At 36.3% G+C, this 16,529-nt stretch overlaps 1 protein-coding gene across 3 annotated transcripts in view; it reads right to left on the reverse strand.

Annotated features, from left to right (window-relative positions):
- Positions 1-10,205: 10,205 nt before the first annotated feature.
- LOC140159166 (protein dispatched homolog 1-like) overlaps positions 10,206-16,529 on the reverse strand; it is a 33,911-nt gene continuing 27,587 nt past the window's right edge. For 2 of the 3 annotated variants that reach the window (XM_072182536.1, XM_072182537.1), the window contains exons 4-5: positions 15,928-16,231; positions 10,206-15,205 (exon numbers count right to left, since the gene is read on the reverse strand). In XM_072182536.1, the coding sequence (XP_072038637.1) occupies positions 12,519-15,205; positions 15,928-16,231 (2,991 nt within the window). In that variant the 3' untranslated portion in view covers positions 10,206-12,518. The remainder of the gene's footprint in view (positions 15,206-15,927; positions 16,232-16,529) is intronic. The other variant, XM_072182538.1, reaches the window with a different exon arrangement.

The raw sequence follows: 16,529 nt of genomic DNA on the forward strand, positions 1-16,529 counted from the left end.
TGGTAAGCAGAGTTCTGTTTTTTAGATCTTTGTCCTGAGCGAGCCTCTCACGAATAATCTGGAGGGTAAGGTGAATAGGGGTGTTGGTGAATAGAGCAACAACGTCATGAGAGTTCAGAATCTCATCCTCCTCGATGGTGATATCTTTAAGATCATCGGCTAAGCTTTTGGAGTTAAGAACGTGATGTTCAGAGTTTCCAACTAAAGGGGCGAGAATGTCAGCAAGTGACTTGGCAACATTGTAACCGATCGACCCAGTGAAGTCAACTATAGGACGCAGAGGGGTCAGTGACAGTGGTATGGGTTGCCAGTCTGAAGAAGATGATAGATTATCATAGAAACGTCACTGAATACGTGAGTAAATATACCATCTTTTACTACTGGATTTGATATAATGAACCTTCAAAACCATTTTAACAACAATCCAGATGAACTTGTTCAAAGATTAGAAAATATGTTTTCCAAAAATTAGAATGCATAACTTGAAATTAGTCTTTGTACAAGTCTTTCAGCTTGATTGTCACAGCATTTGAAAAATGCCCTTAAAAATGCACATTTTTATTTCCAAAATTAATATTTGACTTTCATTGCCAGTTAGAACTAACTAAAGGATTAGGATTTAACTATATTTCATTTATCAAAACAGGATAATATTTTTTTAATCCAAAAAAATTAGCACTGTATTTTTCTGGAATATTGAGTAGGTTTACAGCTACTTGATAACAATACCTCTAATTGGGATGTCTGGCCATATCAAGTGGCTATTACGTCTTATTACTTGAACTCAAATATCAACCTTAAACAGGAAGCCCCGCTTGACTAGTTCGCCACAGAAGAACTGACTTATGCCTCTTATTTTGATGACAGTCTGAAAAAAATTTACATGGATAAATTTCAACCTTGACTAATTCCCTTAGGAACTTGAACCAAAACTGGGGCTTCCACTTTAAGGATTCAAAGCCTTCCAGCCACCATCTATACCTGTATCAACCTACACAAGTTTTAAGGATTTCTTTTTAAGGATTTGCTAAGGGATATCTCTAATGCCTAAGGGATTTGTTTGGATGCCTCACCTTATACATAATACTGGGCAAATTATGTAGAGGGGCAGTAAAGTCCAGGGATGTAGCAAGGTGGGCAAATGTGGGACAGCTATCACAAATAATGTGGGGCGGTCAAGATACAAATATTTGCCCAAAGTGAAATAAAGATGTATAGAAAAAGATAACAAACTTCTCAAAAAGTGGGGCAACCATAGCCTCCCCTGTCACCCCCCTTGCTAGGGCCCTGGTAAAAGTCTTCCTGTTGCTCTAGTCCAAAAATGACTTTACCAGGACTGAAAAACTCTAAAGTTTACACCATTTTGCTCAACGGTAAATTTGTATGTTATAGACCACAAAGAAGGTGCATACTGTAATTTGGGTTGAATTTATGCATTGTAAATCAATCAGGCTTGACCAATAAGAATCATCAGGGAAGGGTGGGGGAACTATGTCTCTGTCCCCTGCCATGATAGGCTACCATCTTTTAAAAGTTGTTGCATAACTGTACAAGAAACATTAGAACTACATTGTGACTGAATTATTCCTAATTGGTATGTAGCCATTAAATTTGGAACCTGTTCAAGTCAATATTCCAGCAGGGTGTTACCGCCTGGAATTGAACCACAGACCTCGTACACCAAAGGTGAGTACCCCTAACCTTTAGGCTACACTCTCTTACAGTCTTTAATTATTTTTAAAATGTTATTGTAATTTGCGTCTTAAGATTTTAAGTGATATACTGTTAAATGAATATAAATATAAAGAAGCTATGTCTTATAGTTCTAATATTTTGATAACATGTTAATCCCATGAGCATCACTGCTATCTTACAGAGCTGCTGATTGGTTAATGACATGATATAATGATCTGAGTAACCAACCAATATAAAGCTTTTAGATTGGTTAGCAATTTTAATCATCCCCAATAAGCCCTACTAACTATTCTAACCATATCTCTGATTGGCTCAATCCATGATATAGACTATGCCATAGTCGATTTTTGATAAATAAAAATGTTATTAATCATGATTGAACGCATTCAGTTGAACTCGAAATTATACTGATATTTATTACATCAAAATACTAGTATAAAATGGTTATGAAAAGTTTATATAATTATATTTGTGACAGTAAAAGTAAAGTATAGGCCCTACGTAGGCCTATAGCTTATATTATTGAAAGCAACATATCATAATGGCATTTATAATGACACTTCAATACTGAACAATTCTAATTTTAGAATCTGCCAGTTTATTATCCGAAAAACCGACTATGGACTTTCACTTTTAAGCAGAACTTTACCCCGGGACTCACACACTGTCAATCATACTTGTTTATCAATAAAATCTAACCACAAGACTAAGCATGGTGGTACAACACTGGCGCTAGATGCATACGTTCATCCACCAGCACAAAAGCGCCGCATTCCCTAGATAGTTGTGTACCATGTATAGTTATAATGGTACCAGTACGCGTCGGGAGGATTTAAACAATAACGAGATCTGGGCGACCAATCACAAGCCAGATTCATTTTTAAAGATGCATTACATCATAACCAATTTTAGTTAGGCCAGAAATTGGCCTAACTCTCAAGGCAAAGTCAGTAGTCCACTTGGGAAGCTAACAAACAGAGGGCGACGGTGACTGAAAAGATCAGTTGTGAAAATCTATCAATTGTGCACACATTAATTAAATAAGAGTTTTAATCTTAAATGTAATAGCCAGATTATGCACAATTGGCAAGTGGACTACGGAGAAGTCTATCCATGATACAGCCCATTTTAGAACCAATCAAAAGAGTTCTTAGAGGTTGATAAATTGGTCGGCAGTGCCCATGGGATTCAAGTAACATAATCCATGTAGTCCTATTTGTATTAAACTATGCAATATGTATATATTAAATTCTTCTTTTAATTTTGATAAAATAATTGTTTGACTTAACAGTACTCATGGGACAGAAAACCAAAAAGATGTATGGAACACAAAGACTGTCTAATTTTGTTTATTTCTTTGTTTGAAATATAAGCTTGACAAGCATATATATACATACAACACATAATACATTATACATATTTTTTCGATAATGAACACATACATTAGCTTACATTTAAGCCACTTAGGCGGAATTAATCATTACATGAATAAATATAAAAACACAATAAGCTTGATAAGTGCATTGATTGTCTTTGGTCTGTCTGTTTCTGAGTCTCCATATGTGCCCCATTCCCACAACCCCCAAAAATAGGAACAAGTCACCAGACATGTTTTTGAGTTACAGGCTTCTAAAGCAATTAGGCCAAAATATCAAGGTATCATTTATAAAATTATCCATATCTTGAAAAGTATTGATGTTTTTTGTATCATTTTAAAGCTTATTGCATATTGCTTACATTTATATTAAAATCACGAATCGTCAGATATGTGACTTGTTCCTGGTTTTGCCATAATCACAATCTGCTCCATGGGGGCCAAAGGCGGTAAATTTGAAATTGAAATCAAGGCAAAAATATGGAGTAAAAAAACATAAAATACATAAGAAAATACACATTGCAAAACTTTATCTTTATAACTGTTCATAGCCAATGTTTGTATAAGGTAATAGTGGTAACTCAATTGTCAAAAATGCCTCCTTTGGCCTCCATGGACCAGATCGTGTCACTTAATTTAATGAAGTTTGTCCCACTTATGAATCTTGACACTAACTGAGAAAGGGGCATTTCGTGATCCGCAGCCTCATCCCCCCACTTTTCTCAAAAAAACATTTTTATACCACTGGAACCTCTAGCTACATAATGTTTATGTACAAAATATTTATGGAAGATTAACAACAGTAGTCTATGGAGCAGTGTAATACACATATTAAATCATGCATAATTAGCAAACGCATTATCCGAATCAACAGAAATTTGGGAATAAGCTTTTTTCATGGATATCTGTTGAAAAATGTCATGACAAAGAGGATGCTTGGATCACAAAATACTCCTTTATCAGCCTTCACAAAATGTTTAGGGAAGTCAATTTTTGTCTCACACTGGAAAAAGTAGTAAAGTGTGACCCAATCACATTGTAAGGATTTTGCAATCAAATCGAAGGGTGAGAAAATTGAGGGATTATTGCAAAAAGGCACTCTCTGCAATAGCTGCCTTATAAATATTTGACTAATTTCTATATTCTATATCATACACATCTAAAAAGATGACACGTGGCAGCTATTGCAGATGGCCTTTTTGCACTGATCCCTCAAAATTACCAAGGTTAGTTTATTTTGTGAGTTTTTTTTCACAAAACATTTCATGTTTTCATGATCAATAAGTCTGATTTTTAGGTCAATTGGCAAGCCAATTTGACCTATTGTCGTGGTCCAGATTTGCAATGGTTTTTTTCTTTCTCTTGCTACATCGTTTGAGTAATGGAGCTGGTAATTTGAGGTGGCGATCTTTGCAAGTTTGTTCATGAAAGTTACTTATTTTGCTGGGAAAAAATGGACAGGAAGTGTGATTTTTCGAGCGATTTGTCACGAAAAATTGTGCAGTTTCACAAGAATAATCTCATTCCTAGATTTCTTACATGCTACACCAGGTTTAACCTAGGTGTTTTAAGCAATATAAGTCATCTGTTACATGTTTACATTTTAGCTTTGCCAATGATGTTACTGTGTTTTATGGAGGTTTAGATTTGGAGCATGTGTATTTTTGCAGCTCACCTCTCAGATATTTGTGAGGATAGTTTTACATAGTAATTATTTTCTATGTGAGATTGTAAAATTCTAAAGCTCTTAAATATGCATAAACCACTAAAACCTATTGTCAACAGTAGAGTGTTTAATTATTGAATTAGTTCAAGTGCTTGACAAGGACAAAGTAATCAGGGTTTCCAAACTCATGTTTTGGTAGCCCAAATGGGTAACTTTTGAAGATTTTCCTGACACTTTCAACAATTTCCTGTCCCACAGAAACAGATGGTTAAGAAAAAAATTGGGTGGCTTTTCAGCAATGCAGGTGCAATTTGGATGTCTTGAAAGCCTACATTTATTCAACTAATTAACAGACACAGATAAATTTGGGGTAAACTTAGTAATTGGAATCCTTGAGAGCGTTCACATGGTAGATTCCCCCCCCCCCAAGTTTCTGTCCGAGAACCACTTTGCTCAAGCAAAAATTCCTCTGTGTGGACATGCCTAAAGACAAATATTTATTACTGTTTATATTCCTGTCAGTTTATACCTGAAGATGTTTGGTGCCTATTCATTTATTTATTATTCATTAACAATTTATATGCAGAATAACCTCAGCACCTTGCCTCCCTCCTGAGCAGTGGCAATGGGAGCTAGGGGGAAAGTTGCATCCCCAACACAGAAATTTTCAGTGATGAAAATGGGGATGGGAGGAAAGTGTCATTAAAATGACTGAAAAAGGTCAAAAATTGACAAATGGGGACAGAGTTTGGCTTTACCCCCACACACTAAAATGCTGTTGTTCCTAAGGCCACCTTTGTTTCAGATGGACATTTTATTGTGAAAGGATCTATATGTCATTGCACAAGAAATACAATAAAAAATTTCCACATAGCCCCAGAATTAAAAGTATTTAATTATTTTTGTAATCACTCAAAAGCATTTTGTGAGAATTTTTAACATCCAAACTAAGTGCTATTCAATTTTTATGGGCCTTTTTATTTTACATGTCAAGTCTATGAGGGTGATGATTAGAAATGGACAGCAATATTGAAAAACCCTCATTTTGGGCCATTTTAGTCACTAAAATGACCATAAAAAAGAATAGCACTTAGTTTGAATGTAAAATTCACACCACCTTTTCAATGCTATACCTTAGTGAGTACAAACATAATTAAATACATTTCATTCGGGGGCTATAGCAAAAAAAAATCCTATACCTTAATGGTTATGGAACCGGTGGAGGGCCCTGTTGCACATAAAAGACCTTTATAAACATGTACATTATGCCACGTAAAATTGTTTCACATCCCCACCATGAGAAGTGGATCTAATGTAACACCAAGATACTTGAATTCATTTGTATGATCAAGCATGTCATATTGTTGAACTTGGTAAGAATGTGAGATGCACCAAATACTATATTATTTAGTTTTATTGTTAATGTTGAGAGTTAACTCGTTTTTATAAAACCAACTAGCAATAAAGAAATGTTATAAACACAATTAAATACCAGTGTATTAAAAAAACACCCAATTTGATATATTCAACAGTTATACATATATCTGAACATTTATATTTATGTCAAATTTCAAATAACAATTGAGCTACAGCACCCTTGGTGCTCTTGTCTTGCTTAATGTCTTGAAAAATATATATATTAAATATTCAAAAACACAAATTGGCAAGTTACAATGTGTGTCGTAGTGCACGTTAGAATATGACCATTGCTAGGTCAACTGGATCATGCTTTTGATCGAAATGATCACAACACAAAGCCTATGGCATATCAAAATTCGGAACAGGTGTGTGAGCCCAGGCTTGGAGCAGTAACCAATGGTTACTAACGTGCACTACGACAGCGAATTGAAATGAAATAAGTATTCTGGATTTGTGTGATCGATCATAAACACTTAAAAAGTACAGATTTCACCTTCAGTATCTGTTCCTACACCAACACAACATGCAGCAACCAGTGGCGTAGCCAGGACAATTCAAGTTTTCAGAGGGGGGGGGGGGGGCAAGGACTGCAAGGTGACCTTCAAGTGGGCAAGATGATGGTCAAAATAAATGACTAAAATATAAAAATCATGGTGTTCAGCATTAGAAAGTGTGGAGGGCAAGAAGAGGGCAAGGTGCCATAGGGAAGCGTCTCCCTTCCCCTACATGGCTATGCCACCGGTAACGACTTGGAAAGCATAAGTTCTTTCTAACTATGCAACAGTGGGATTGTCCATTTGACCAACCCAGCACAAAGTCAATGAAAATTATCATTGACCCAATAATATGAATTATGCAGTTATTTGATGCTCATTTTATTTTGTCCTTTTCCTCCCTCCTACCCTTCCCTCCCTCCAACGCACCTTTTTGGCTTGTGGTGCTACCCCATGTGGGATGGATGGTATTGGTAATCCCAGCAAACACAAAAAACATGTTAAAATATTTAAACAATAATTGTCAGGTTATATAAAGTCTGGGATATAAAGGTCATGAAAACGTTTTTAAAACGTCTTTTACATGAAAAACACTACAACAACATTAAAATAGAAAAGGTTCTTTTTCAGATCCAAGTAGGGGGCTATCATTTTCTTTGGAAGGAGGGGTTCCAAATTTACAAAAAGTACTCCTTACATTTTGGTCATCAAAATTTTATGATTCCCCCCCCGTTTTCTTTCCAAAAATGTAAGTATATTTGGGACCCCCCCCCCCTCCGAATCTGGTACTCACTCATAAATATTTCATTGGGCAGAGCACCATGAACAAAGATGAGAGGGCTTACAAAATAGACAAGATCCCGGGGACAAGATCTGTTAACAGCTCATCAATAAACGGCAGCCGGGAAGTTCGGATTCGGAAACGTCACCAACACCACACAGTGTTGCTGTTTCATATTTTCATCAAACATCTAGAAACACCCCAACAGTGTGATCAAGTTTCCTGAATTGAAATATTTCTGAGTGACAAAAGAACCTTTTCTACTTTAATGAACTATGAATGATCCTGCTGAATTTGTTTCAAGAACCACAGCAACATTTTAATAATAGTTATTTTAAAATATTTTTGGCAAACATTTTTGCAAAATATTTCAGTGTCAGCTCTTAACAAGAAATGTCTTTAAAAAGACAACACCACGGGATGCAGATCATGTTTCATAATTTTACATTGCAAGTACTTTGAATGCTAGTAAATTTGAATGTTTGGTACAACTAACCGGGTGCGAAATATTGGCATTTATAGGTAAATACCACCAATGACATACTAGGAAATACTCAAAATTTTCATGCTGAAAGCAGAATTTAAAAATGTGTGCTAAATAGGTCTACATATTTTAATTCATACCTGAACAAATGGCTTTAATTGAAATCACATCCTCTGAGTTTTACAACAATACAACAATCTATATTCAGACAACCTTTAAGAATGTTTGCTGCTTAAGGGATTTCATATCAACCAAGTTTCATGACAATCCAACTATCTATTATCAGTAACTTTAACCTTGATATGACCTTGATGGTTTCCACAATCTGACAATCTATACTCAATTCACCTTGGATGACCTTGACCTGACATTCAACATTTTCCGCTTACTAACTCATCATGTCCATAACCCCCATAACAATCTGTCCTTTTACCTTTTCTGTGTTTTACCATTTGCCAATATTTAGTAAATTACAGTTAAAATCCATTAAAAGCATGGTATTTTATTTAAAAGGGCATTTCGTGATCCACAGCATCATCTCCCCACTTTTCTCAAAAAAAGTTGAGATTTTTATATCACTGGAAACCTCTTGCTACATAATGTTTATGTACAAAATATTTCTTGCAGATTAATTCGTTTAGCAAAGATATCGTGAAATTTGAATTTCGTTCTGGTGCACCAGAACGAATTACAACACATTGTCTATGGAGCAGTGCAATATACATAATCATGCATAACTCGCAAACGCACGATCGGAAGCAACTGAAATTTTGAGAATAAGCTTTTTTCGTGGATATCTACTGAAATATGTCATAAAAAGATGCTAGGATCCCAACATCAATTATTGATGGTAGTAGTGGCACCTGCACTGTTTATACCCAGCTTGTTTCCTTGTTTGGTCAGATCAGGGAATGGTCACTCAGATTAATGCTTATTATTATTGTTGAATTAGTGGTCACACTTGTTGCAGCTTATCAGTAGCCTGGATCAGCAGGAGTGCAGTTGTATCCTTTTTCATAGAGCAATGATTGTTCAAAATGTTTAATGTCAAATGGTTCCTAAAAACCTTATTTGAGAACGGATTTCTATCGTTGAAAAAACAATTAATAGCAATTTCCTAAGTTTCCATCCATAAATAACCACAGAGCATTATCTGTTTACAAAATAAGTGTTTATTTCAGATTTCCAATTATAGCCATATTATCAGTATAAGAGGCCAAATGCAGACCTTCTGGTCATATTTACATTGTTATAGCATAGATACTAAAAATATATGGTTATAGTCAAAAATGGATACTTTGTCCTGGTAGTCCCTGGCAACCCAGTCTGCACGTGGCTCAGTCGCAAACATACACGACAGAAACCGGCTGTGAAGGAGCCTATATGCACGTAAACAACTTTAATTCTTATTATAAAATCCGTTTTTGAGTATAATAGGATGAAACTCAGATACCATGGATGGATACTGATTTAGAGAACTTTGCCTACTAGGAATTTCATTGAAACATAATGGGATGGGTGGAAAACAATTGGACAAGTATTAATTCAAAAGAAAATATCCTATTTTGGTCAAAATTTAACCAATTTGAATATGTTGGGTGTCAATCTGGACTGAAAATGAGCCATTCGCCAGATTTCGTTGATTACAGCAAATTTCATCCATGAACAAAAAACTTATTCAGCACATTTCATATCTACCTAAACTCTTGAACAACCTCATCCTTTTTTCTGAAAATAACCCCATTTTGAAAGTTATCACAATTGCACAAGAAACTCATGCATATGCAAAATGAAGCAATTCCCTATTGCTATTGGTATAATGCACACTTGTAGCCCAATCTCGTACGTCATAGCACCCAGTTTTGGTTTGTTGTTTCAAAATATTGCAATTACACATTAGTTCTTTCAAATATAAAACGCTAAAACCCAAATCTAGAACAATCGAACATAGCTGATCATTATATTTATAAAGATATAGCAAACTTTCCATGATAGAGATTCGACCCAAGATAAATTACACCTAAATTGAGTGTCAATTCAGTATTAGGCCCTATACCCGCATGGCGGGAAAAAACAAGAGTGTTTTGCATCATTACGTTTTTAAAAATGTGTTTGGAACCTTATTAAAACGGTTTTACCGTTATATATAACCCAACAATAAAACGTGTTCTGTATAGTTTGTTGCTGGGTTAACAGGTGCCATGCTGTTCCCCTGTTTACCCTTTCCTTTCGCTGGACTGTAAGGGCCTGTTCAATATTTATGCCGGGAGTGGGGGAGTCAGAATGGGGGGGTCTTGCGGGGAATCAAATTTTTTTTACTTGAACCATGAGGGGTGTAAATGGAGAAAAAGGTAGTAACAAGGAGGAAATATGAAAATTTTGAGCGAACTAACAATTTTATTTTTTTATTTTTTTTTTGGTCAAAACTTTCCTCCTGGCATAAATATTGAACAGGCCATAGGCTAATTGTGCTATCTTTTGTTTATCCTTATATCCATTTAGGCCAAGTAAAAATAAAAACATGTTTCTCGTCCGGGTTTTTAAAAATTAGGAGGATGAGGGGCTTTTTATTTTCTATTTTTTATTGGAAAACGACGCTAAATACCTGTATTTGGCACCATATTTTGGGTATTCGACATACAGATTGATATCTAAGAAAAAGGAGGAGGCCCTTTTTATTTTATTGTTTTGAGAGGTAGACCCCTCCAGTGATTACAAAACTCTTCTTAAATGATGTATTATGCATTTACAAAGCTGTAAAATAAGTTTAAACTTCTGAAACATTTTTTTCATCAAGTTATAACTGAAACTTTACCAAATAAAAACAAATTTGAAAAATCTTCAAAAAATGAGGAGGGCGCGGACGAGAAACATGTATTTTTTTTACTCGGCCAATGATGAAATGTAATAATAAATAAATAAATAAATAAAAATTATGACCAAAAGCCAACAAAGAAAAACAAAAAAATGTTTAAAACGTTTTAACAACATTTTTGAGCATATTTGATTTAGAAAATATGCATCCGATTTAAAGAAGGATTTTTACACAGTAAACCGGCCCTGAAAAGAATTTGCATAAACTGAGTATTATCTACACCAGGCACAAAAAGAAACTCGTCAGTTCTAGTCATCCTTGCTGTTCAACAACCTGATAATTTTGGATTATTCTGAAATATACATTTTGTTAATTGGACTTTGCTTTCTCATTTGACACCCTGTTCGTAAAAATGGAGCACTTTGACCAAGATATGCGCCTCCAAACCCCAAAATGAAAAGTTGCAATTTTAACGATTCAATTGTGCGGCCTGTTACATTGTGTGCTTTATTGATTCGCCCGTGGTGCTTGTGGGCAATACAACGATGCGTTCTCATTGAAAATCGTTGAAATTGCAACTTTTGATATTGGGGTTTGAGGCTTTGGAGGCGTATATCTTGGTCAATTCGTATTCGATTTTCACGAACAGGGTGTCAAATGAAAAAGCAAAGTCTAATTAACAAAATGTATATTTTAGAATAATCCAAAATTATAAGGTTGTTGAACAGCGAGGATGACTATAACTGACGAGTTTCTTTTTGTGCCTGGTGTATATAGTATCATTGACATTACTGTGAAAGTACGCCAGATTCAAAGAAATACGGAGCATTTTTTGGCATTAAAACGTTATGTTTTGTCAGATGAAACAACTCCATCCTTTAAATATATCGACCTCGGAATAAAAGTTCAAAATTCCATACATTTTTAGAAAAAAGGGATAACATTATGCATTTCTTAAACAAGTAAAAACTGCATTATTGCACATAAACTTTTCGTGCCAAGTCTGTGACATTAGTGACTGTTAATATTGTTTAAAAAAACATATATAGAAAATAAGGCGGTTTGGCCCTTGTTTTCTAAAAATTGATTATATATAGAATTGTAACTTTACTCCCAGTTAGCATGGTTAGGATGAACTCGGCGGTCGAACTAGTAGCCCATATCGTACATGATTTATGCCGAACATTGTCTGTGTTTGGCCCTCTATTGGTGGAGCCGCATTTGCGCGGGACCAATGATAGGCGAAGGAGCATTGCGATTTCAATGCGCGGGACATTTGATGGCTGCAATGTATGGATTATTAAAAGCATGATATACTTTATATACACCGACTGTGGTAAACCATATGACTGACTGCAGCTGCCTACCACCACATCGATTATTTAAATTGAGCTAAGCCTGCAGTATTGCTATTTTTTCACATTTTTACGGAGTAAGCCTACGAGCTATTCGTACTATTACAGCGGTACTCCCGGGGCTGAACTATATAGCTATTAGTTTGTGAAACATTACCGAACTCTGGCTTGCCCCAGCGCAGCGTATTGTCCCTGTCTCCTTATCTTCTTCCAGTGACATGCTCATGAGAGCAAACTATGAAACGTCTGTGAAAACTCCTCTAAGCCTATTTTACATGGTCAGAGATCTTAAAGAAACCCTTCACATATTGAACGATATATTCGACATTATGATTCAATAAAATACGTCTCTAACGATGAAGGCAGTCTTGAAGAACAGCGTTATACAGATTTGAAACAGAATAAACACACAATAGTGAGTCACACACTAATTATTAAAAGGCTACAACCAATGAGTTGAATTGCAGTGTACCGGGTGTGTCCATTTCAACATTTTCTAACAGATTTTCTGAATCTGGTGTATATATTGCATCCCCAGGACAGTTATTGCCATGTACATAATCATTATCTATAGAAGCAACCACTGTGTCCGTCCCTCTAGTGCAACTGTTACACTTCGGCATTGGTATCTGCGCAATATTTCGTGATGGTCCCATTGTCCTACAAAGCGGTAAGAAAAACAAATTAGCATAAACCCAGCTGGTAGACATAACTAACATCATGAAAATACCAAGTTGTGAGTAGCTCAAAACTTGCGCCGGCATCATCATAGCACCGGCAGAGAAGGTCGATAGTGCTGCCACCATTATAGCAGAACCAAGAGTTTTTAAGGCAAATTCACTTCTTCCTTTTCTGTCTGTTACTGGCGCGATACGATACGCTACCCCGTAGTGAATTGTAAAATCTACCGATAACCCTACTGCAATAGATAAGATAACACATTCAGTGATGTTGAGTTGCCATCCTAGAAGAACAAGCGATCCAATAGTAACGAAGACGGTTCCTGATACAGAGATTATAGCATATAGAGAGATGAGAAAATTGCGAGTTGTTAAAAACAACACCACTGCCGCTATTGCCAGCGAAATTCCCATAGATTCTGCCGCTCCTGTTGCTAACCCACTCTGTAGTGCGTAGAATTGAACTTGGTACCATCCAAATGTTATAAACCACCCACTTTTCATACCTGGCGGAGCCTTCTGTACTTGGGACGAAGTCCACGTGTCAGCTGTAGTCCAGAATTCGTGCATGTCATTATAGTCCGGTCCATCTTTGTATGTACTTGTTGCTAAAATTGAAAAGGCGGCAATAGTGTTATTCTCTCCAGAATAGAGCGGACCATAAGGTATATTAAAAGGGTCTCCACTTGTACCTGCGCAACCCATGAATTCGGCACACACAATAGGAGCGCATATCTTGAACTGCGATTTCGGGTAAGGAAATGCGCTTTGATTGCAACACATATCAGGTACAATACTATATAAGTTTTCAGAGCATGGTCGTTCCATATGATATTTTACCACTTCAATGAAACAAAATACATCATGATTCTTATTTACGAATGGCTGTTTTCTCACTTCACTGCAAAAGTCCAACAGCCATTGCTGTGATTTGGGATCACTTATATCGAAGGTCTTGTCTAAAGTTACATTCTTAGTTGATTTTTGATTTGGATCCCACGTTCCGCGGTCGTCAACAGGTATGGCACCAAATGCAACAATATAAGGTAACATATCAACCTTATCTTGTTCAAAATCGTATTCCTTCTTGTACACTTGGTCATATTGTTCCATGGGATGATCCGAGTTGAATACTGGAAAATCGGTTTGAGTTGGTAACTCTAATCCGGGTGATACGAATATTAAATATGCGCCTCCGGCACCGAGTAATGCAAATAAAACAATCCAGAGGTAACGTAGTTTGAAAACAAACAAAGGAACGTACTTTGTGGCAAATTTGTCGGATACTTTGGATAGCGGTCTCCAACTGCTCTTAATTTGCTTCAGACACATCTTCCACCATCCAAACCAATGCTCGTTGCACCAATCATCCATGACTACGACTACTGGTAGCCACGTAATGGTAAAGGCAAAATTCGCCATAATCGCCGTTCCTGCAAATACTGCGAAACATTTGATAGCGATGATTGAACTTATCATGTTAGCGTAAAGAGCTGCCCCGGTTGTGAAGCTTGTCACAAACATTGTCACTGCAGCATGACGAATAGTCTCTTGAAGCACTACAGTTCTGTCTTTGCCATGAAGCTCAGCTTTAGCTTTTTTCCATATGTCCATGAAGACAAAGGTATCATCTGCCCCGATTCCAATAAGAAGAATAATAGCGAGGATGTTGACAAAAGGAAAGAAAGGTAGCTGAAAGATTACCTTATAAACAAAGTAGGAAACGATGAGGGACATTCCCATGTTTAGAATGGTCATAACTGTTACGAATAAAGATCCTGTATACCAAATTATAATCAAAATTGCTAAAGCTGTACCAAGACCAACGAATAGTGCGTCTGATTCTAAATATACCCTAAACAAGTCAAATTTCACAAAAAATTGCATAGCAGCAACTTCCGTCACCCCATCAGTAACTGTATTCTTTTCAAACACGTCCATATAAAAGTCCCATTTCTGAGACCAATGCAGGTACAAGAACAGCATTGTTGATTTAAGTTTGAATGTATTGTCCTTCACTTCATTCACGAAGCTTTTAGGCGTCAGGTAATGAAAAACATTTCCTACTAGATCGTTTGAAAGGCATTTATCAGGCACTTCGACTTGGCTGCAATCTGACTTCGTCTTGTCACAGGTCAATAATCCTTGTTCGTAAAACGAAACGCAGTCCTGTAGGAGATGCGCAAAATTGAGAATATCGTCCTCAGTGATTTCATCGCAAGAGGTCTTATTGTTGATGAGCGTTACTGCATTAAGAATCGACCAGGTATTTTCACAATTATAATCTTCGTTGTATGTCGTATTGAGGTACCAACGATCTTCAGACGTAGCAAAAGTGCGGAGCATTTTCTTTTGAAGAGTGCACATTGATTGCATTCCTTGCACGGTGAAGAGGGTGTTACCCTTGACTGGGATGAAGACCATTCGATTGATGTTAACATCTGCAAAGAGAATCAGAAAAGATAACATGATTAGAGATAAATTATATATATCAGTGTATCTAATCACTGTTTAATTTTAATGATTGAAATTTAGAACTATAATCATGTTCATCTTGCAAAAATATTGTAATAGCTAAGACAAAGGCTTTACTACATAAAAGAAATCATCAATGTAGTGATGGTGGCGGCGACGGTGGTGGTGCTAGTGACATGGCGGTGCCGGTGCTGAAAACGTGTTGGTCAATTTGGCGTTCGATAGTCCCGGTTGATAGTATGAAAGAGTAGGGCTACGATTAAGATTATATAAGGTTAGGTTTATGGGATCGCGTTTAGGACTAGGATTAGTAATGTATAGGAAGTTATTCTGGAGTTGTCAATTTTGTGATTGACTGGAGGCGTGTCTGTTGGGGTTTCGTTTTTATAGTGGATTTCAACGAGAAACAAGTAAATTTCAAAAAAATGTTTGTTCCAAAAGGAGTTAAATCCGATGGAAGCCATTTTAAAACTTTGCATTGGAGAATTTTTAGGGGACAAAATGATTTTGAAAATACTTAGAAAATAAGCTAGAGTTACAAACATATCCATTCCAATTGTTAAATGTCATTTAAACTTTTAAAAAATATTAAAATATACTATAAAAATGTGACACAAGGCAGCTATTGGATTTAGTGCCTTTTGGAAACAAACTCTTCATTTGTTGAAGGTTCTTCAAAACGTCTTACATGTTTCATCAAATAGGCAGAATTTGCGATAGGGCATGATATCAGGCTGTCTTGTAGTTCGCAGTGGTTCGGATCTTCCTAATGTTACACCGGTGTCTGTGTCTTGCGTTCCTTGTGGATATGAGTCGTAACCCGAAACTGATGATTCTGATTGCTCATAATCACTTGGAACATGTGGAAGCAGGTCTTTGATGTCACCAAGGAAACTCGGGAATGAAGGATTAAAGCTAAGTCGATAATCAGTTGGTAGATGGCGACCAGTAATCATTCTGTTGATTATCTCAACCCCACGTGCTTCAAAACCCTGAAACAGACAAAGAATAATTAATCAAATAATATTGGCTTATGGTTACTCTTTTCATACCGAGATTCTCATTTGCCCGAATTACAGTTTCCCCACTTTGTCCTCTTTCTCCTCTCATCTTCCCTTTTTCTTCCCTTCCCGATATGGTGAATGTAAAATAGGTATCGAAAATAAGGTTTGCTATGTATAATCTAACCCTCTTCTCTAGCCGTAACTCTTAACCCCAACCATAACCCTACACCTAGCCCTAACCTTAACCTTAGCTAGCCTTATATTTCTACATAGCGAAACTTATTTC

The sequence above is a fragment of the Amphiura filiformis genome, chromosome 8 (assembly GCF_039555335.1).
Source record: "Amphiura filiformis chromosome 8, Afil_fr2py, whole genome shotgun sequence".
Classification (NCBI taxonomy): Eukaryota; Metazoa; Echinodermata; class Ophiuroidea; order Amphilepidida; family Amphiuridae; genus Amphiura; species Amphiura filiformis.